Source organism: Mycteria americana, chromosome 1 (genome assembly GCF_035582795.1).
Source record: "Mycteria americana isolate JAX WOST 10 ecotype Jacksonville Zoo and Gardens chromosome 1, USCA_MyAme_1.0, whole genome shotgun sequence".
NCBI lineage: Eukaryota > Metazoa > Chordata > Aves > Ciconiiformes > Ciconiidae > Mycteria > Mycteria americana.
The window spans coordinates 30,795,783-30,817,495 of record NC_134365.1 but is presented as its reverse complement, the minus strand read 5'-3'; the positions used below and the strand labels follow the sequence as shown (position 1 = coordinate 30,817,495).

The following is a 21,713-nucleotide window of genomic DNA, read 5'->3' as shown; positions in this document are numbered from 1 at the left end:
TAAGTTTGTAGGTAAAGTTCCAGGAAGTAAGGGTTGGACCTAACTGAATTGCTTAGTGAAAAAAAGATTCTACAGAAAGACATGAGATTATTTTACTTTATGTGCTAGTGTCTCACACTGAATGGATTTTGGCTTTGAATGTACCAAGTAGTCAAGACATCTACTACCAGTAATAGACTTAGCACTATTAAGAACAGTATAGCTTAAATAAAGTAAAGCAGACACCGTTCTGATGTGATAAGCACAAGAAAGCAAGACATGCAACTATATGGATGCTTACCACATAATAGTTTAGAGTCTGTTTACAACTGGCAGTCCTAGCAGGGAGCTATGACTCCTCCAGTAAGTCCTCATTTAGACAAACAGCTGTGCTACGGTTTATTGCAATTCTAAAATCCCCAGACAACACACACTAATGATCAGGCTTTTTTATGGAATTAGATATCTTCCGCAAAATATATGTACATGCATACGTGCTAGAACACATAAGCATATGCAGCATTGAAGTTATGCACTGATACAGATGCTGTAAGTCAAATTTGGAAACAAGATTCCATAAAAGTGCACTACATAAAACAGCAAAAAAGCTGGTAAAAGTATGCACAGAAAAATACAAAAGGGCTTTCATATTCCATCACCTATTATATACATTAACCTAACTTAAAGTACTGCTCAAAAAGTTCATATGTTCATAAATATGTATAGTATGTTCATAAATATTAAATGCTAAATTTTATATACTAAGTGACAATGTGGTTGTCTCTCCTTTCAGGAACTGGTGAACACAGAAATTCAGGGTGTAAGCACAGTTGTCCTTTGATGCTGTACAAAGCTTTCTGAGAACAGTGGCTTATACATCTGCAGACTGCCGCACTAGGATGCTGGAAAGGAGTTTACTAGTGGTTGCATAGAGTCTGCCCTTAAATCCTGGTTAAACCTAGAAAATGCATGTTTAGACTCACAAGATAACACTTTCACTGCCTTTCCTTCTTCTGTCAGCTAGAATAAAGCAAGTTACTTATTTCACAGCCTTTTTGAATCACATATGTTTTTTTTCTAGCCATCTACTTCATTTCCTAAAACACTTGGAGTTCTTCATTTAAAAATTCCACAGGTCCTGGAAACAGCATTCTGTGGCTTCACCCTGTCAGGCTCCAGTGACATAAAAAGCATTGCTCTATAAAAACGTGCATTATTATTGTGAACAAAATTCTGTTTTGGCATGTATGCTGATCCTAGTTACTTTTAACGGCAAAACCTCCAGAGAAAGTGATTTATATGATGAAAAATGAAGGTCAGAGAGAGTTTAAATACACCAGAATAGGAGAGAGACTTAAAATACGGCGTTTATAAAAGAGATACTGCAGTTCAGCAGCATGAAGTATTTCTTATTGAATAATTCAAGAGAGTCTAGTTCAGAACCCTAACCTAAGTGCTAATTAGCCACAGCAACATACTTACTTTCAACAAAAATATAAAATGAGATCTAATTAATGACAATTTCCAGTGGCAAAAGATGAAGTTCTCTAATGTATCTCTGAAAAAAGGCACTAGAAGAGAAACAAAATGAAAGGGGAGCTTTAAAAGAGAAAAAGCATTTCAAAGGCTAGGTTCCTGCGGGCATTTCAGTGCCTAGGGCATACTGCTCTAGTTAGCCCTTGGAACTCATCATTGCAAGAGTGAGATGATTATTTCTCTTTAGGAGAAATCTCTTCTATGCCAGTAAACATAGAATAAAAGTTGTATATTTTCTAAACTGAGGTATACATACATATGGACTGAGAAAGCAGCACACCAGAACCCATATATTATTTTTTAAATAAAAAAGGCACAAACTGAGCCTGCGCAATTCTTTGAAACTGAGTTGAGAAACTCCTCCAGCAGCTGATTACACAGTACTCTGCTATAATATGTTTTTTGCAGTTTAGTACATCATATTATTTCACAGCTGGAAAGTGAGGGGATACGAGAGCTATTTACAGAAGTTAGAAAAATTTGATAACATAGAGCAGAAGGTCACTAAATCATAGATAAATGGAGAAAGGTTTCTTAATGGGAGTTATAGTGTGCTCAGTAAAACTGCTTCCACTGTTATCAGCCATATTATCTAGAATACTCATTTGATTCAAATTACAAATCCAACACTAATACAACAAATAAACCCTAGCTAATAAACCATAAGATTTCAATTGAATGCTTCCATTAAACATACATATATAAGCTACCTTTAAATTAAAATGGGACCTGACTCACACATTTTATTGTTCTAAATATTCCAGTCACACCAGCAGAGTATTTTCACAATAACGCTAAAACTGTTTTATTAACTTGTGTTCTGTGCATGTTTTAAGTGATTAGTAGTACTGATCAAGGATGCAGAAGGACAGATGTTTAATTGGCAGTAAGAACACAAGAGTGAATTCTCAGTTGTCAAGTTTCAGGCAGAAGTTCAAGAGAAATACACGCCCATAGCTAAAGCTGAGTCTCATTAATGAGTTTTAAATGCCTATTTAAGACCTCCTTGATTAGTGAAGTATTGAAGCTTATTTATTCTTGCCTGAGAACCTTAGTTTACTTCTGATTTAGGTACACAGGAATGCAAAGACAGATCTTTATAAGAAGGTAGCCTCTATTAAAAACCTGCAAGTCATGAGGATGATTTACATTTGAGACAGTCAAGGTATTGTGTGTGGACTCAGCTGAAATTAAGATGTGATCTCCTCCTTGCAACGTTTCTCAGCAACAACACAACACCATAATCATGCCAAACTAGTCTGCTCGCAAGTATGCTTTTCCTTTAAAGCGACATTTGCCTTATAATTTCCAGCAATCTATTAAACTTTTTAAAAATTTCATTTCAGGGATGGAACTATAGATATTACTGCAAACTTCTTCCTGTATTTGCTTCTTCACATTCATATTGACACAATCTTTCTACCTTCCTTAGCATCTGTTTAAGTATTTGCATATTTTGTCATACAATGTAATAAAAATAAAGTCTCTACATCCCTCTTATTATCCATTTCCAGTATCTTCATTTCCAGTATTTGAGATACAAACCTGGTGAAACCAGAGGCTGTACAGTGTCAGTGAAATTCTGTGAATCCTTATTTAGAAAGCAACCAGCTCCTAAGAACATAACGTTCTGCTGGTTATCTCTTGCCTTCAGTCACCTTCACTTCTATAAAGTGGGGTTCCATCTCTCAAAAAAGGCTGCTATGGCTGTATGCCCTTTTGACATTTACATAGTAACTATACAATGTAAAATGCAATGGGGCCACTGGGACACAGTTTTCTTCCATCTATCTGAAAAAAACTAACATAAAACTCTCTGGAAAAGTTGAAGTTTTAGAATGCAGTATTTATTTGGAAAAGAGCTGAAAAATAAGTAATTTCTCATTAGTTCTTTCTTCTGCTGCTTATTGAGAGGTTTTTTTTCTTTTTAACTTACCAGGCATTATAATATTGGAAAAACCTAGTTTCCTTGTTATGGATACTCCATGGGTAAACATGGATGTATACTCTCTCCTAATTTGTTCTATGTCTCCATGAAGCAACTGAAGAGAAACTGCCAGACCTGAAAATGAAGAGAAAAACAAGGAGAAATAAGGCATTCAAACAGATTATGGTCATCACTACTTCTTTAACATTATATATACTTGCACGTACATATGCATTCCTGAGAACCCAGAAAATTCAGAGGAAGTTTAATAATACCAAGCCAACCCACCTCAAATTTTTTATGTATTTGGGAAGGGTACCAACATTCAGAAATCCATAAAGACTTGAAAACAACTACCCGTGAAAAAGCATTAGCAAATTATTACTGATGTGTAACTGAACTATGATGACACGTCCAATCAAAGTTATCTCAATAGGGATGGACTGACACCTTAACTGGAAAAAGAATTAGAAAAGTGTCAATGTAGAGAAATGTCAGTCAGTAATATTTGCTACCATTTCAATTTTTCACTTCCTTCAACACAATGCTGCCTTTGTTGGTATGCAAGAAAAGGTGCAAACACAATGGTCCCTATCTATGGGAGAAATGTGGAAGTCTCATTACAAAGCATCACTTAACCTGATACAAAGTTATATAACTTACTAATCCAAAATCTGAAGAAACAAATGCTAATAAGCCAATACAGCATAATCAATATTTTTTACTTGGGCACAGTAATTTCCTAATGACTGAAATTACAACTTTTTTTCAATAGTCATCAAATTTAATCAATCATGCTCTTTCCTATGACATGCAAAATGCAAGGGTGGCCATACAATCATTTTCCAGTATTTATTCCTCTAGAACCAAGGAAGAATAACTTCATCTGCTATATCTGCAGTATACAAATAAATTGCAAACAGTATACTTCATTACAGCTCAGATTAACACAAATAACAGGCATGCCTTTTTGTCATTTCAAATATAATCACTGAGGCAAGTGTCAGGAAGATACAGCTTATAAAGATTAATCTTCCCTGACCTTCAACATTACTACAGCGTATCACGTGTCAACATACAGATCAAGGAGAAGATAAAAGCAAACTCTTTATGCACACTGAACAACTGGAGATAAACAGACAACTCAGAAGAGTCATAATCAACTTTAGATTAAGCTTAAGTAAATAAAATGTACACACAGACTGAACAACAAGGTCATTGGTCCTTTGGGCTTTGGAAGAAACTTCCCCCACAACCATGTCACTATTTAACTGACTAAATTTACTTGAAGTTTGATGGTTCTTAAATCAGAGCTTGAAAAATCTGTACTAAGTAGTGCCAGTCCAGGCTACTGCACTAAAGAGAGCAGAGATATAATTAGCATGACAACTTTTATCTCTTTCCTTTTATCTACATTTACATTTTATTATTTTGGCAATTCCAGAGAACGTGATACTCTGACCTGACTTCCATTCTCTTATGAAAAACAGCTCACCTACACATCTCCAACTGAGTACATAAACAAAATCTTACAAGTAAAAACATTCAGTGAAGTCTATTTTATTTTAAGGACTGTATTTAATGCCATGGACATTAATTATTTTGGTAATAGTAATTTGTTCTCTGGTTATCCAGTTAACAACTTTTAGGAAGTAGTGACAATTATTATTGGTGTAGACGAGAAAACAAACCACACTGTGGCCAGCTGATAGTACAGGAGGTTGGTAAGAAGTCATACAGGCAAAATTCAGACTCTGTTAGAGCAGGTGAAAAGTTTTTCATTGCTGGATGGGAAGAGCTAGGCTGGGTGCAGCTCACTTACAAATATGGATATTTAGCCCACCTCCAATCTTGTTTCTTTTATATTTTAAGACATTGTTATACATACATATGGATGTTCCTACCCCCATATGCCCCTATTGCACTGTTTCCTTGGAAACCTAAAAAAACATTTGCCATTGCTCCAGATCACGTCAACCACAGCAGCGTTAATCAGATATTGTACACCGCCTGGTGTTGAGTAAAGTTATTGTGTCTTCTAAACAAAAAGTTAAAGACCTCAAATCCAATTAGTACTACAGATTTCTGTGTGTATTAACTTCACAGATTTCCTTGAAGAATTTTATTTAGCTGAAAAATGAGATAAATGTCAAAAAACATCATCAATGGCAAAATAGTTTTAACTTGAGAAATAAGCTGCCTGTCAAGGATTTGAAGTACTTGCTCATGCAAGGCGAGAAAGGTATTAGAGCTCTGTATTTCACAGCATTCACTGTTAGAAAATGAAGACTCATCTTTTTATATCCAAAAGCATCAAGAAAAAGTCTCAGTGAACACACTTAAAACATGGCTTAGTCATTTTACCTATATTTTAAATACATCTTTGGAATATAAATGGTACGCAATCCCCAACTCTTCATTATTCTGAAGAGCATTGGACTAAAGATAGCAAAGTTACTTAAAAATGTTATACAGTGTAAACAGTCCAGTACAACAGGAAAGTGTGAAACTAAACCAGAATGGAAACAGAGCAAAGATGCACAGGGAAAGAAGTCTGAAGAACCTCTGAAAACCAAGGTTTCACGTTGACAATCTTGCCACTGAGGATCCATCTGCCAAATGAAGGGAAGCAGAAGATCTGATAAATCTGGTAAAAATGCTAAAGTTAGGAGCATAGGGACTTTATATAGTCATTTAAAAGAAGGCGATCCCTAGTTAAGTGTTCTGATTGCTCTCTGAAAGCTCCACTAATTTTGCAAGGCAACTAGGCCTCTCTGCATTAAGGACTTAAAATCAGAAGATGCATACTGTTACTGAGGTGTGACACCCAAATTACAGAATAGGTTGCTTGAATTGCCACTGATCTGTTATATTCAGGATCTTGTGATGGGCAAAAGGAATACACCGCATATGAAAAGCCAGGAACTTATTTTTAGTCCTAATGAAAGTTATAATCTATTAGTTAGTCTAATCAAAGAGTTATTATTCGTCCATTTACAATGATACTAACACACTCCAAAGAAAATACTGTTAAAATGACATACACACACACACAATCATTCCAGTATCTACCCCTTGCTCACCCTTCCACTGCCCCTCTGGGGTCTTAAGGTCAATGGTTTCAACCTGGGAAGGTGGTGTATGGTGACCAAGTTATCAGCATCCCTAGTCTTTGCCATGAGGGGTAGGATGTTGCCTGTTTCTCCTCCTCTCTCTCTAGGCTCCTCTTGGAGTAATTTTTATGTTTGTTAATGTACTTTACACCTTTTTATTTCTTCACTAGTCTGCAAGTCCACATTACATCTTCGTTCATCATATATGATGTTCTATATATGCCACATATCTGTTCTTTGTTGTCTTTGTTTCCCCTAAAACTGGTTTTATTCTGCTCTCGAGGTCACACTATTTGATGACCAGTAATTGGCCACTGGTGAGCTGTTCATAGGTTTGGGGCTTCTAGTATCATCCCATGCCAGTACTTTCAAGGCCTCAGTTATGGTCACATGTCTTTACTCTTTTATGTTCCATTTTCGTCTATGGTTATAGATAGCTAACTCTACACAGACTAAACTACATGTTATAACTATCTATTAGATACAAAACCTATATACCAAAGTGGGTTACACCACACAATTGTACAAAGCTAAGCAAGAGCTAAAATAAAGTAGATGTAATTTATTATTTTGTCATTAGATAAATGCTTTTACAAGTCAGAACAAAACTCCAGGCAGGCTAAGACACATCCAGCCAGCCAAAGCTAGATAGGTACTGAGGACTGTGTTGTCAGCTAAACACAAAGCCTGTGGACAGTTACAAGCCACAGCAATCCCATATTTATGGGTCTACAAAAATACAGTACACTTGCCAAAGAAACTAGACACCCATCATGACTGAGGAACCATGCATCTGAAATAAAAGTCATGGGGTACTTTAAAAAGATGGAATAATTCACATTTTACAAGGGACTAAATTTTGTATCCTTATTATAAATGAAGTTACTTGACTATCAATCAGAGTTAACAAACATCATTTAAAACCTACTGACACGTCACAGAGCAATTCAGATTTTCAGAAGGTTGCACATTCAATTGAAGTGAAGAGGGATTCCCTCAGACACACTGCAAAACAAAGCGGAATGGAGAGGAACTGACTAGTCGAAAGATACCACTGTCCTCACCAAAACGTAACCACAATTTTGCATACTATAATAGCCAGAAAGCCACTGAACTCAATTTACAAGTGATTAAAGCTATCTCTACGGAGAAGAAAGGAAGGGGTGGAGAGGAAATGTTACTGCTCCTAGAAAGGAAGGTTTAATCACCAGACAGGAATGAGACGGGGTCAAGGTGGAGCAGGCTTCCAAAGAATTTGGTCAGCAGCCAATCTGGGAGAGATGGAGAAGACACTCAAGGAAAAGGAATGCAACCAAAAGAATGCAGAGATATTCTTTTTGTATACAGAGGTAGAAAGTTAATGAATTAACATTTCTCCTATGGAAACATGAATACCTTTTCTGTCATGTAACAAAGGTAATATCCTTTAGTTTTAATTTATTCCACGCTGATGATGTATGTCAGCATCAGTTCTTTCTCATCTCATTTCATGCACTAGACAATAAAATTATCAGCTTTAGAAAAAATAAGAGCATTCCTGCTGGAACAGCTGTGCATGGGCAAATCAAAATAGAAAACTGCAACACACCACTATACGCTGCATCTGACTGTGGTCAATATGGTCATTACACCATCTATGAGACCCAGAATCTATCCAAAACTTCATAACTGTAAATTTTCCATTTCTAGAACATTAGGAGCTAAAACATAACAATGAAAATTATTATCCAGTCTCTGAAGGACTGGCACATTTTCTTTAATTAGGTACATAGGGTAGCTTTGTTCCCTCAGAAAAAAATTTCAATTACCTCCCTAGTGGTAATTAAAACCTCTTGTGTTAGCTATTATTCTTTATTTACTCCAGTTTTGAAAATATTACTACAAAACTCTGTGTGGTACTGCAAACAGATCTGCTTTTATTTCTTTTGCAAGCACATGAAATTTCTCACAATTAACTTGTACTATAGTTCACCATGGATTATTTTTATCATTCAGATGAAAGGGAATACAGAAAATTGACAAGTTGCTGAATAAGCATTCCAGATTTTTGTTAGATCTGTCATTTTACATCAAAACAGCTTTTATACTGCATTATTGATTTCTGCATTTGGTTATGGCAAAAGGCAACTGTTCATTATGCTTACAGACCACTTACTTGCATTTGAGCTTCTGGGGGGAAGGGAAAGCATTTACATTCAGCTTCTATCTACTGGTGGCAGAGAATCCTAGATCATATTAAGAAGAAAATGCCTAGCAGCTGCTCAGGAACCTGATAGAAAAAAACCTCGGACAGAATGCTATTCAGCACTGTTTGTATCTTAAGAAAGGTAATAAAATAAGGCATCTGTCCAAATAAAGCTGCCTAGGGGTGTTAAAAGTATTCTGAAAGCATACAGGTGTTCCCATTTCTGGTAGCATTTAAAGTGTACAAATTACCACTGCAAAGATAAAACCAGTAGATTTCCACATTGTTATCGGCAAACAAATGATTAATTGATTTAATGTGATCTGGGAAAAATAATTGTATAAATCTGGTGCAATTTAGCCACAGCAAAATCTATGTAGTAAATCCCACAAATTACAGTCTGGGAACAGAGCAAAAAAAAGGAGACGTAGATTCAATCCTCGCTGGCCTTGTTAAAGACTTGATTGTGATCACTTTGAATTATCAAAGGAAACTTCGAACTCTTTCTCTTTTCCTCAGCTTTAAATTCTGGTTTTTAGCTCAGTAAAAAAGAATGCAAGAAAAACAGCCTTTGAAAAATTCTGACAGCTTTCTTGGAGCTCACGAATTCAATGAGCTCTTATACCTAAGGCTTTTGTCAAAACTTGGGGGTTTTTTTCTTCTTCACATGGAACATAAACACTTAAATGCAAATGGCATTATATTACCACAAGAAAATTGGCTTGGAATTTTTTTACAGGGGAGATGGTAGAGCCTCAAGTATTTCTTGCCAGAATCACTACAGGATGAAGGTTAAAGGACCAGAAGGCTAAGTGACTATTATAAGCATCTAGTCTAACCTACTTATACAGACAACAAAGATCTCAGTAACAATTTTTTCCAGTTCTTACCTTAGTATGCCCATTGACGCCTTTTCTATTAACAATACACATAGCATGTCAATACCCATTTTCACACTACATTGTTATATTGCAAAGGCAAATAATCTTGCTCAAAAATTTTTAAAATTACATTTTTACATACTGTTTTGTTAACTAGAATATTAGGCAGTACACAAAATACACAGTTTTACAATAATAAGTGTTTTATATTGCTTCTAGTGCAAATAATGACAAAAGGTTCCAGGGAAACGCCATTATTTTCTCCTTCATGAAGTGCAGCTCCGTCATGCAAACAGCTTTCACACCATTGTATTAGAAATTTAGCTACTTGCATTCCAATTATGTGTCTTACTCAAATAAAGAAACAGTCAACATTCAAGTGGGACCTAAAGAAAGTGTTAAAAAACAAATTGCCACTACCATAAAAGCCCAGGTAACGTTTGTAATGAATTTGTAAATATAACCCTTGAAGAAGCTAAAATTAAAATCATGCATATATGTTCTTTAATGTATCATTTGAACTAGATTTAAGACTTTTTATTCTTTCCGTAGATAAAGGAAGTCAACCACACTATTTAATAGTAACAAGCTGTCCTGGTTTCAGCTGAGATAGAGTTAATTTTCTTTATAGTGGCTGGTATGGGGCTATGTTTTGGATTTGTGCTGAAAACAGCGTTGATAATACAGGGATGTTTGAGTTGTTGCTGCACTAGGCAAGGACTTTTCAGCTTCCCATGCTCTGCTGGGTGCACGGGGAGTTGGGAGGGGACACAGCCAGGATAGTTGATCCAAACTGACCAAAGGGCTATTCTATATCATATGATGTCATGCTCAGCATATAAAGCTGGGGGAAGAAGAAAGAAGGGGGGAACATTCGGAGTGATGGCGTTTGTCTTCCCAAGTAACCGTTACACGTGATGGAGCCCTGCTTTCCTGGAGATGGCTGAACACCTGCCTGCCCATGGGAAGCAGTGAATGAATTCCTTGTTTTGCTTTGCTTGTGTGTGCAGCTTTTGCTTTCCCTATTAAACTGTCTTTATCTCAACCCACGAGTTTTCTCACTTTTACTCTTCCAATTTTCTCCCCCATCCCACCAGGGGGGAGTGAGCAAGTGGCTGTGTGGTGCTTAGTTGCCGGCTGGGGTTAAACCACAACACAAGCAGAATGAATTTTGGAAAAGGCGTATAAAAACCTCACTGCTAAGACATAACCCAACTCCAAGATGGGAATACGAGCCAGCTATTCTCATTATGTAGCCTTAGCTAGGAATTTCAGGGTTTAAATTGGGTGCCATTTCAATCACATGCATAATTGCAGTACTGAGATGAACAGCAGGTCATTAGCTTCTACCGCATATAAGATGTCCCTGACAGTATCACAATGGCACATTTTTCATTCTTCTCTAAAAACAAGTCTTTTAGCAACAATCAAGAGCACAGTATGAATTTAACTTTATTAGAGCCCTCATCCCTAGCAGTGTCTCCAAGTCATGCTATATGAAGGACACTTACAGATAACTACACCAAAAATCTACCTTGAACTTGATTTTTGAAGTCCTTATGGTAAAGCCAGAACTTTCACAGACAACGACACAAGCTTGAACTGCTGTAAAAACATACAAAATTACATCTGACTGGTCTATAAGCCTGCCACCTTTAAGGATTAATATTTTTTCCCAAAACTACCATAATTAATATTACATGCTAGATTAGTCTACAAATTTTAAAGATTTGGTTACTCCTGAATTTGGGAAAAGGGTTTAACGTTATATTGCTGAACAATATCATCCACCCTGTAAAAAGTACTTGAAAAAGTAAAGTTCTACAAAACCTTGTCTAAAAAACTGCTCTAAAACTGGCTTTTTTAATACGTCAAAGTTGTCATTTGGGGCCAAATGATCTTGAACAACAATTTATGTGCTAAATTCTCTATGTATTTAATCTTTCAGCTTTAGCATTTGTTGAGAACAAAAAGGAATGCCTTAATTCATTGTGTACTTAGTGAAGCACATGAGCACTATTCTTATTTTAAATGTATTTCAAATAGCAGCCTTCAGTGACAACTAATTCTTAAACGCATCAAAATGCAATACACATAATCTCCTTGTCACAAAACATAACAAAGATTAAAACTGACAGATTAATAAATTGTCACAGAACTAGAGTAATTAAATAACTGCACTTGCTGTTTAAGTGTTAGTGATGTGTAGGTACATAATACATTTCAGAGCACCACTGACACGTCTGTGAACCCTGCTGAGAACAGACTAACACCAGAGATTTTCTGTTCCTAGTTGAGCACAGATGCAGGGGGTAGTTTGATGTGATTAATCATGTGCCCAGGAGTTACCTAAAAAGTTATGTATTTTGTTCTGTTCTATCTTCTCTGTTGAGAGTCCTGCCCTCATTCTTCTTCATTTTCCACCAGTCACTGCTCTACTCATCTCTCCACTGTGAGCCTACACCACCTTTTTGTGGCCAACAGCTATAGCTTGCTCCCAGCAGGGAATGCACATTTTGTTTCCCATCTGACATTTCTCATGCTGATTCACAGGAAGAAGCTCTCCTTGCAACAACTCTGAGTGGGGTAACGCTGTGAACTGCTGGGGTAGTGTCACGCAAACATAGCCACACTGCTTCTTGTATCTAGAAAATACTGTAAGTTACCACAACTCTGTTCCTAGAAATACTGTGCTCTGTAAACTTATACTGAGCTACCAATTCCCTGCTGTATTTGATCTCTTGTAGCTTTTCATCATACAAAGTGTGGAAAAATGATGCTCCTTTGTTATACCACTTCATGGGGCCTCTGCGGTTTCTCCACTGCAAGGTGGAGAATTACGCTAAGACTTACGTATATTTATATAAATATTGAATTACGCAATTACACTAAGAGGCTTGCCCCTCTGAATCAAGGAATTTGTAAGCCAAAGCTTACTTTTGTGAAATAGGAGATGAAACAGCCAAAGTATATGGTTTTCCACTTGGTTTTTTAAATTTCTCAGTGTTTGACGGTAACCATAGAGAAAAGGTATTATTAGAGTGCCAAGAGGCTGTTGAATGCAGGTAAATAGGCATGGGAAGACATATACTGCCCCAAAGCACATACCACTGTTTCTATCCAACTGCCTCCATTGCCATACTTGTCTCAGATTAGCATCGTCAGATGAGTTCATGCATTGGGCTGGTCTACCTCGTGCCTTCTCTGACCAAGTCTTACACGAACACTGAGCTAGGCTGAGATTTAGTACCAACTGACATGTATGCTGAAAAAAAACACATATAAGGTAACAGCGGTTCCTTACAACCAAGGATGTTTGCTTTATGAAACTTACTTTGGTCTGGCTGAATTAAAATGGTAGCAGCGTCACAAAATTTGCCTTTGAACGAGCAACCTCTCTGAACTTCAAAAAAGTTAGATCCCACTTTGAAGTTGGTTTCTCTTTGAACTGGTTTTGGACCACATAATCTCCTGAGGACCCTTCCAACCTAACTTACTGTATGATTTGATGAATAACTTTCCCCCCTTACGATGACAGTTTGTCCTTCCTCATGATGGGATTCTTGGCAAACATCTGTCAACAATATGGGCTTTTGAGTCCTCCATGCATCAGTGCATTACACAGTCGCCCATTTATTGACCAGTCTCCTTTTGTTAGGCAGCATCACTTTGGATAACCCTCTGCCTGCAGATTTTTGCACAGGTACACGGAAACAAGTTTGAATTTATTATAACAGTAAACTATTCATTTGAAAAACCTACCTGTGCATCTTTCTCTTTTAAAGAAAGAAATTCACAGTTTGTGGCTGACAGACTTAAAACAATCTTTTACAAATAAAGCCACAACCTGGATTTGTCTTAAAAACAGCCTCCCAATTCAAGTCTTGCCTCCACCATATTTAAAAATTCATGTTCCCACCAACTAGCCAACTACCAGATGCAATATGGTAATTTCTCATTTTTTCTTTTTATGACCTAAGCTGTTTGCAAGAGGATAAGATTTATGTAGATTTTTCAAGAGCTGTATTTTGACCCCCTATGCAACAGCTAAAAAATTAACGCTGCCACCATATTAAAAAACAAAAAAAAATTTGGAAGAAATCATGCTCAAGCCAAGAGTGGCAAGAGAAATCCCACCATTTTGAATGTGTTTCCTCTAAAGCTAAAGGCCCTCCCATCAATTAAAGTTAATGTATAATTAACAGTGTTTCTAGTGGATTTGCAATGTAGGTTTGACATTGCTGCCACAGAATACACCACACTGCGTTCAGTAAACATGCAGTTAGGTTACATCACTCTTGTCTAGTTCATCAGAGCAGTCCAACATAATGGAAAAGACCTTCCCACTACATTCGCTATTTTCGTGCAATCCACACAAGAGTCCAAAGCTTGGATTTGGATCCAGACTAAAACTAAGCTATCCAGTCTTTATTCTCAAAGGAGGGTGAAGAAAGAGGAAGTTGCAGTGCATTTTTCATCAACTTTTAATATGCTTTTTATCAGATAACTCATTGGAGAGAATATTCACATGTAGCATGAGACCAAGGTTTAAATCTCTCCTCTATAGGATTTGCTAAAAGGACATGAATATAGATCACACTTAGGAAAATCACGCGCTTCTTGGCAGGCTTTAGAGCCACTTTCACTTTCCCCATGGTATAATGAATATTTTCTAATTGTATACAAAGTTGAATAGTTGCTGCAGGGAAGCCTGAGAAGCCAAGTGATTAGCATGCTCATCGGGGACATGTGAGACAGACTGAAAATCCTCTTCCAAATCAGAGTCTGAACCAAGACATTTTCTGTCTTGGAAGAATGTCTCAAACACTGGAGTAAGTAATTCCTATGGTAAACCCAGAGAATATTTATATATTCCCTGAAATAGCATGAGCACGAGAGTTACAGCAATCATCTCCAGCATTTTTTTTCAGCCTAGTGCTCAGGAAGCTAAATCTAGCCCACCCATACCCTGACTGCAAGTGTCCTGGGTGCACCCAGCTACCCACCTGTTCTCAACTTCAAGCAGTGGCAGAAATAAAAGCTACCTTAGCTTCAGGTGCCTACAGGAAGATCTTGTGCCTAAGGAGGTACTTTGAAGATGCTGATGGTGTTTAAGTAGGGATTACAGTCAGAATCATCACTGTTTAACTGTGTAACTTGCTCACAGTCATAAGTGGGTAATTTTTGTGGACAAGAACCCTCTATCTTCAGAGCCCAAAGGACTGTTCCAAACACTAGACATAGAAGACTTCTCCAATTACTAGACATTCCTTCCATCATCATATGCTGTATTATAAAAATTGCATTTCAACTTTTGAAAGTCTAAAGAACTGGAGGGAAAAAAAAAAAGGTAGTGTCATAGGCAAGAATATAAAGTTGCATGTGATAAATTCATACTAAAAATCAGAAGAAAAAAAAAGAAATCCATGACTCTGCATAAGTATGTACAATTGGAGTTGCATTCTCTGGTTTTTGTTTATTTATTTTTGTACAAAACTGTGTTTAATGACAACCAGATTTGGCCTTGCTCTCTTGCCCCTTGTCCTAAAATGCACTTCAAACCATTTTAAAAATCCAACAGGTTCACTCATGGCACAGTAATTCTGTGGGCAAATGAAGAAACTATTATATGAATCAGTAACAGTTTACAAGGCATTTTGTGCATTAGTGCCTGCTTTATTAAAAAGAAAAGCAGCCCATATCTAATACTATTTGTTTATTGTAGTCCCAAGAAAGGTCCAGAGTATAATTTCACAGTCACGCCCGAAGAATAAGATCTGCGGCTATGGCCCACACTGCAAACCCTACAAAGAGACTTTTACAGAAGCCTAAGCTTTGATATGAAAGTGATGACTTTGGCTAGGCCTCACCATCTAAAATATACTATAAGGGGCTAAAGGATGATTTCATATGGTTTGAGATAAGCCAGTAACAGTTTTCTATATCTGTAGTATATGTTTCACTGATCTCTGGTCCTACAGATACAGGAATAGAAAGGAATAGAAATGTGTTATTTTCCTTGTAAGACTGGTGTAATTAGGTGTGATGTCTATGCAGAATATTCATTTTTCCACAGATTTTTGCATTTTAAAACAAAGTAACTAGCTTCTAATTCTAAGAAAAAATATTATAGGCAAAACAGTTTTTATAGTCAGCTCCACTCCAGCTATTAGTGAAACCTGGTTTGCTTAATTATTAAGAAATCATCTAGATCTAATAGTATTTATTCTACAAATATTACAAATGCAATGTGAGAAATAACAATGCTACTAAATGCAGCAAAGGCTGTACAATTTAGCCTTTGTATTAATGGTTTGATCTCCTACACTAGGTGTCTTACAGTAAGCCGATACATGACACCAGCCACAAAGACTAGTGGTGAATGGGAATTTGCTCCACTACCTGCTACTCTAGTCTTTGTTATGCCGGAAATTCATGTAGAAAACACATTCTAGTTCCCATTCCAGCAAATTATGCTAAATTATCCATGATACTGAGTCCTTCCATTCCTGCATCCACTGAGAAGAGGAAAGGGGATGAACATCCTCCTTTCTGGGCTGTATTAAGAAGTGATGGTCATTTGCCTTTATCTGATCTTTTTAGACATAAGCTGAGAATAAGATGCAAGAGAATCTGTAGTTAAGAATTGTCATGAGTTGAAGTAGAAAAAGTACTTTTTTTGGGGAGTGGGGGTTTGAACGCTAAATACAAATGCTATAGTCTGGCAATATGTGTTTTACATGCAAGACACTGAAAGTACGTTTTGAGTTCTTTTTCAGTTTTCCCCAGAAAACTGGAAGATTTTTTTTTCTGAAGAATATTATGAATTATCTGATAAACTATTTCAGCAGTGGGACATAACAATTTGTGGAAACAAAAGACTTTGTGTGAAAATCTCCTGAGCTGAAAGAAACCGTACAGGACAGAACCTGAAGAGGGAACAAGCCCTAGAGGACAGACAATAGTCTGAAGCATCTTTGCTGTTGTTTGTTTACTGTGTTTCCTCTCTTAAGTCTTTTTAACATGATTTGAAAAGGGCAACTGCGATACAAACCAAAAATTCAAGTTTTCCTATATTTGGCTCATACCTACAACAGTTCCTAAGAGAGAGAGAAGACCCATGTCTCCTGTAATGCAAGATTTTCTCCTTTTTTGACAACTATAAGGTGGCAGACAAGGCTAATCGGGCTTCAGAACCAGCCATTCAATACTATTAGAAAAAAAGACAGCAAAGGAAAAATACAAACTAGCGTAACAACAATATTTTCCATGAGGTGTCAGCAGAAGCACCTGAACGTATTGCTAAAGCCTTGCAAGTGCTTTTTCAGGCTGCTAAGCAGTCGCAGCGGAACAAATTTCACGTGTGCGATGTAAATAACCTTTCATAGTTTATCTTTTAGTTGCTTAGTACTCAAAGTGGCATTACTGCTTGCTTCCTCTTTCCCTCTCAACCTTCACATGCACTACTGGAATTCTGTGCTGCTCTTCTCTCTGCCTCTATCCCCCTGACAACACTTTTCAAAGAGTAACTGATCTTCAATTTGTTAGCTTTAGTTTCCAGCCCCCTGTAACCTGGAAAAAAAATGCATGTCCCACATGTCTTTCAGGTTGAATATTCACATAATTAAGAGTACTCAAATTTATCCAATGTCTCCTAGGACAACTGAGTATTTAACTGTGAACTGTTATTTCATGAGAATGGAATAGGATAAGTGATGTATCACAGAGTGAGCAGGTATTGCATGGACAGTCAGAATGACCAAAAGTAGATTGTTCTTCATGAATACAGTTAACATATTTAAGAAGCCCAACATTATACTTACTCAGTAATGTGCTCTTGTGTTTTCACTACATGATTTTTATATTTATTGTCCAATAAGATGCATGATATTCTAACATATGTATATGAATATGTATATTCTTAAATATATGTATATATGTGACTAGACTCTATATGAGAAAATGATAGTATTAGAAATGGTTAAATATATAACTTCAGTCTTGATAAATAACATAAGCTTTTATGTGCTTCTTGGTTATCCACTAAAGATTGTTAAATGTACATTTTCAAGACAATCATTATACTTGAAATCAAGTTAAAGGAGCATGAAGTCTATTACATGAAACGGATTACAATTACAGTACAACCTGGAAAACGAGATCATATGAGATTTTTCTATAGTCATATTTCAACTAATTAACATTGCACAGGGACAAAACAGTATTTGAATACAAGGACGAGAGACTCATAAGCTTCCATTTCATGTTTCATTTCAAGTTTGACTGCATCCCTGGATGACAGCATTCAGAAAAAGTTAACAAGTTGGTATTAAAAAAAAAAACAAACCCAACGCCCAAAAAAATGCAAATCCAACATCTCCTATGGGTCAAACCACCATCTCACAATACCAAAGGTCAGTTGTCTCCCATTTTTTAAGTCTCAGACTCAAATTTATTTTGATGACTGTTACAGTGACTTATAGCTGACTATGGAGGACTATTGGTAAGTGCTTAAATATCAACTCTGCATCTTGCTCAGCTGGCCAGTAGGAATGCAGAGTGCCCTGGTAGCTCCCATTTCATTTTTTTTTCTGAAGTTTAATTAATATACAATGGCAATGGCAAATTTTATTTTCCTGATGAAAATGTGAAGCAGAAATGCCAAGCAACACAGATCAATAATTGATCAGCCCCACATGTGAACAGAACTCCACAGCAAACTGTAGCTCCTCAGAACAGAATAAAATTACATAGCTCCTTGAAGAGGACTTTTTTTTTCTGAATGTGCACATGAATGGCAATAGCATACATTTTCACCTAATACGAGTATTCTTCTCTATGTGAAACAAATATTTCTTTCACAGACATTAGTCCTTCTAAAATAGAGCCACTTCATTTGCAAACTAAGAAAACCCTAAGAACGCAAACAGAAATATGGCAACTTACTCACCTGCATTGGAGCCTGTCAAGTTGTAACGCGCATTCAGCTTTTTAATGATATTTTCATGGATCTGATACCAGTCACTCTCTGTGTTGCACCTAGAAAAATGGTAACTTTCTTAACTCTGAAACAGGAACACAAGTTTTTCAGACTGGCTTCACCACATATCTCTAAACAAATCCTCTTTTGTTCACGAAACTAATAACACAATAGGAGCTAATAAAGCCCCATTAAACTGCCTGTCTCAATGGAAAAGGTGAGAGTGCTCTTACCATTTGAGAAAGTCACCATGGAAATATCTGCTTCATGTGGCAAAGGGTAGGAGAAAGATATGAGCAATTATGCTCAGGAACTCAGCCGTGACCAAGTTCATCATCTGTATAGATCTATCCTTCAGCGCTAAACCACACAGAAATCTATCTTGTGACACTCAAGAGGAGACACAGGACTCAAGAGTTGGTCTTAGCAAACAGAAAAATCTTTGCTGTATACATCAAAGTTATTTAAAACAGGATGCAATTTTCAGGACGTAGTCAGTGAAAGAGCAAATTACATTTCAGTATACATTTAGAAAATAGCTGCTTTTCCATAAGGAAAAACTGACCATGTTCTAATGATCACTTTTCATGGTTTAGACTGGAGTTATTCTTAGCATCAAATCTGGTTTTAAGCGATGTTTCTTCTTCCGTTGCTTTTGTTGTTTTAAAACAAACAGGCAAGATTTTAAAAAAAAAAAAATATAATAGGCAGATAAATCTAACAATTTGTTAACCAACAGTGAACTCTTATTTGACTTTAATGTCCTGGGATTCTAAATAAGAGCCAGCCCACACGTCCACTGTCACACTAAATTGCTTTTCTGCAGCACTGATTCCAGCAGCTCTAATTTAGCACAGAGGGGTAGAGAGGAGAGGAGAAAGGCTGCCTGAAAGAATTCCATGCCTTCAAGAATTGAGTGCTAACCCTGGGAGGGGCAGAACTTCCTCATGTGCATGACAATGTGTGTCCCAGGTTCACGTACTTAGAACAGACCACTCCACAAAACGGCTCTTACTATAATGTCCAAGATCAGCAGGAAATTACATGCACTGCGTTGCTACAACTAGAAAATTGAACTTTCTTCCAATTACTATCAGGCAAAATCCACTATTTAATCAACAATTCATTTTAAAATCTATTTTTAGTTTTCATTCTCCAGCACTAACTGCCTTTTACGCTTTTGTTATTCCCATTATATAATTGCTTAATTTCACAAAAAGATATTCTGCCTGCTTTTTTCTGTAGTTATAAAGTACTTCCACTAGCTGCCCAGGCAGCACAAGACGTTTAAACAAGTCCTAAAAGCATTTCATGTTGCCATAAAAAGAGAGTCCCAGAAGCTTTTACAAGGATGTGAAAAATGCTGAAACATACACAAAGATCTAAAAGGATATAACCTTTATCTTTAGTATTATGCCACTTTATAAACACGTGTGTAGAACTAGCCAAAATTTCCAAACTGTGACAAAAAAAAAAAAAAAAAAAAAAAGAAATTAGCTACTACACTTCTTTGGAACAGAAAGGAGCTAAAGCTATTCACTCGCACTGTATTTAACACCAAGGCTTCTGATGCAAACTGACTCTAAGATACTTCTAAAAATTAAGAAAAAAGCATTCCTTACATGTATACTTTTAAGACGAGGTCATCCTTTGAATCTCCTGCCAGCAAATCGGCAATACTGAGGACTGCACAGCCAAAGGGCCGTCTATATTGTACGTTGCAGGCATTTTTCTTTTCTCCAGCTCCCATTCGTCCTGCCAAACAAAATACATATTTGATGCATAATCCATGGAACTGTCTCTCTCAAAACCACAGAAGGGAGGCAGAGAGCAATCCAGCTCAGTATGGTGACAGGTCTGCGTAGACGATGCCAAGTGTACTCATTGCAAATCTGGTCCATCTTTATATTATGTTAGGATAACAAATGGTACAGGAAGTCCACTAAATATGTGGTGATCTTCAAAGGTCTCAGACCAGAGGTACTGCTCATCCTCGCATGACCTCCACTCAACAAACAACACTTTCTGATACCCAGTGACAGCACACTCATGACACCACCAAATTAAATTTAGCGTTTAGACATGACAGAGTGTTCAACATTTGCTGTCCAATAAGAATTATTTAACTGTGGTTGTTGCTACCCATGATTTATACGAGAGGGGTTGCGATAGAGCCATTACAATTTAGTAATCAAATGCTGCTTCCAAATAGGCAACTGGCTAGCAAGGGGATAATCGACCAGCTACAGAAAAACCAAGTAGAGATGAAACATGGGGAAGAAAGATGACAAAGGGCAGAAGAACAATTTATGATAAGGAAAGAAAGAAGGCAGCCAAGGAAAACAGATCTGAAACAAAATATTTTTCCTAGCCTTTTCTATTTGATTTAAATACAATTGATCAATCTTCTCGCTGTGTTCCTGGCATTTGAAGCTGCCCTCTTCCCAACCATTTTATTCAATTGTGCGCTGGCAGCTATGTATCTTTTCCGCCAAGTCTTAATTTCTGACAAGAAAAGCCTCTGGTTGCAGTCGCTGCAGGGCAATGCCTCCTCCAAATATTCCTATGCATCACAGCAGCTAGAAGAGTAATTGTTCATTTTCACACCATGCAGCATGTAAATCTTATTTTAACTTTTTAATATTTCAGTGGCTCATTTATAAACTTGACTGAGAATATATCTGAAAACTATACAATATGAAAAATTCTACTCCTCATTCTTCTTTAAAGCATTTATTCTTGCCAAATATACTTGCATTACATCAGTTTACCATACTTTTTCCCTGTCCTGGCCAATAAAAACAAAACTCAGTATTTTGATATTCTGATGAAACACTAAATGCATGAAAATGCAAGGAAAAATTATTCCTCAAAGCTGTAAAATAGTGTTTACTTTGTAACAAGTTGTTTCCGAACTCAGCACAAGTTAGAGAGACTATATTTCAAACCAAAATACCTTTCAAAAATAGGAAGAAAAGCTATATTTAGTACTGCACTGATGCAACTACAGAGACAGTTTACAAAGAAAACAATATATCTAAGAGGTCAGAAGCAGAGACGAAGATTATTGTTTCACAGCAGTACAGTGCAGAGGATAACTTCTTAAAGTAAA

General features: G+C 36.7%; 1 protein-coding gene across 1 annotated transcript in view; it reads right to left on the bottom strand.

Annotated features, from left to right (window-relative positions):
* Positions 1-21,713, bottom strand: part of DOCK4 (dedicator of cytokinesis 4) — a 262,201-nt gene that overhangs the window by 113,726 nt on the left and 126,762 nt on the right. The window contains exons 11-13 of the mRNA XM_075493937.1: positions 20,224-20,356; positions 18,572-18,660; positions 3,452-3,577 (exon numbers count right to left, since the gene is read on the bottom strand). Of these exons, the coding sequence (XP_075350052.1) occupies positions 3,452-3,577; positions 18,572-18,660; positions 20,224-20,356 (348 nt within the window). The remainder of the gene's footprint in view (positions 1-3,451; positions 3,578-18,571; positions 18,661-20,223; positions 20,357-21,713) is intronic.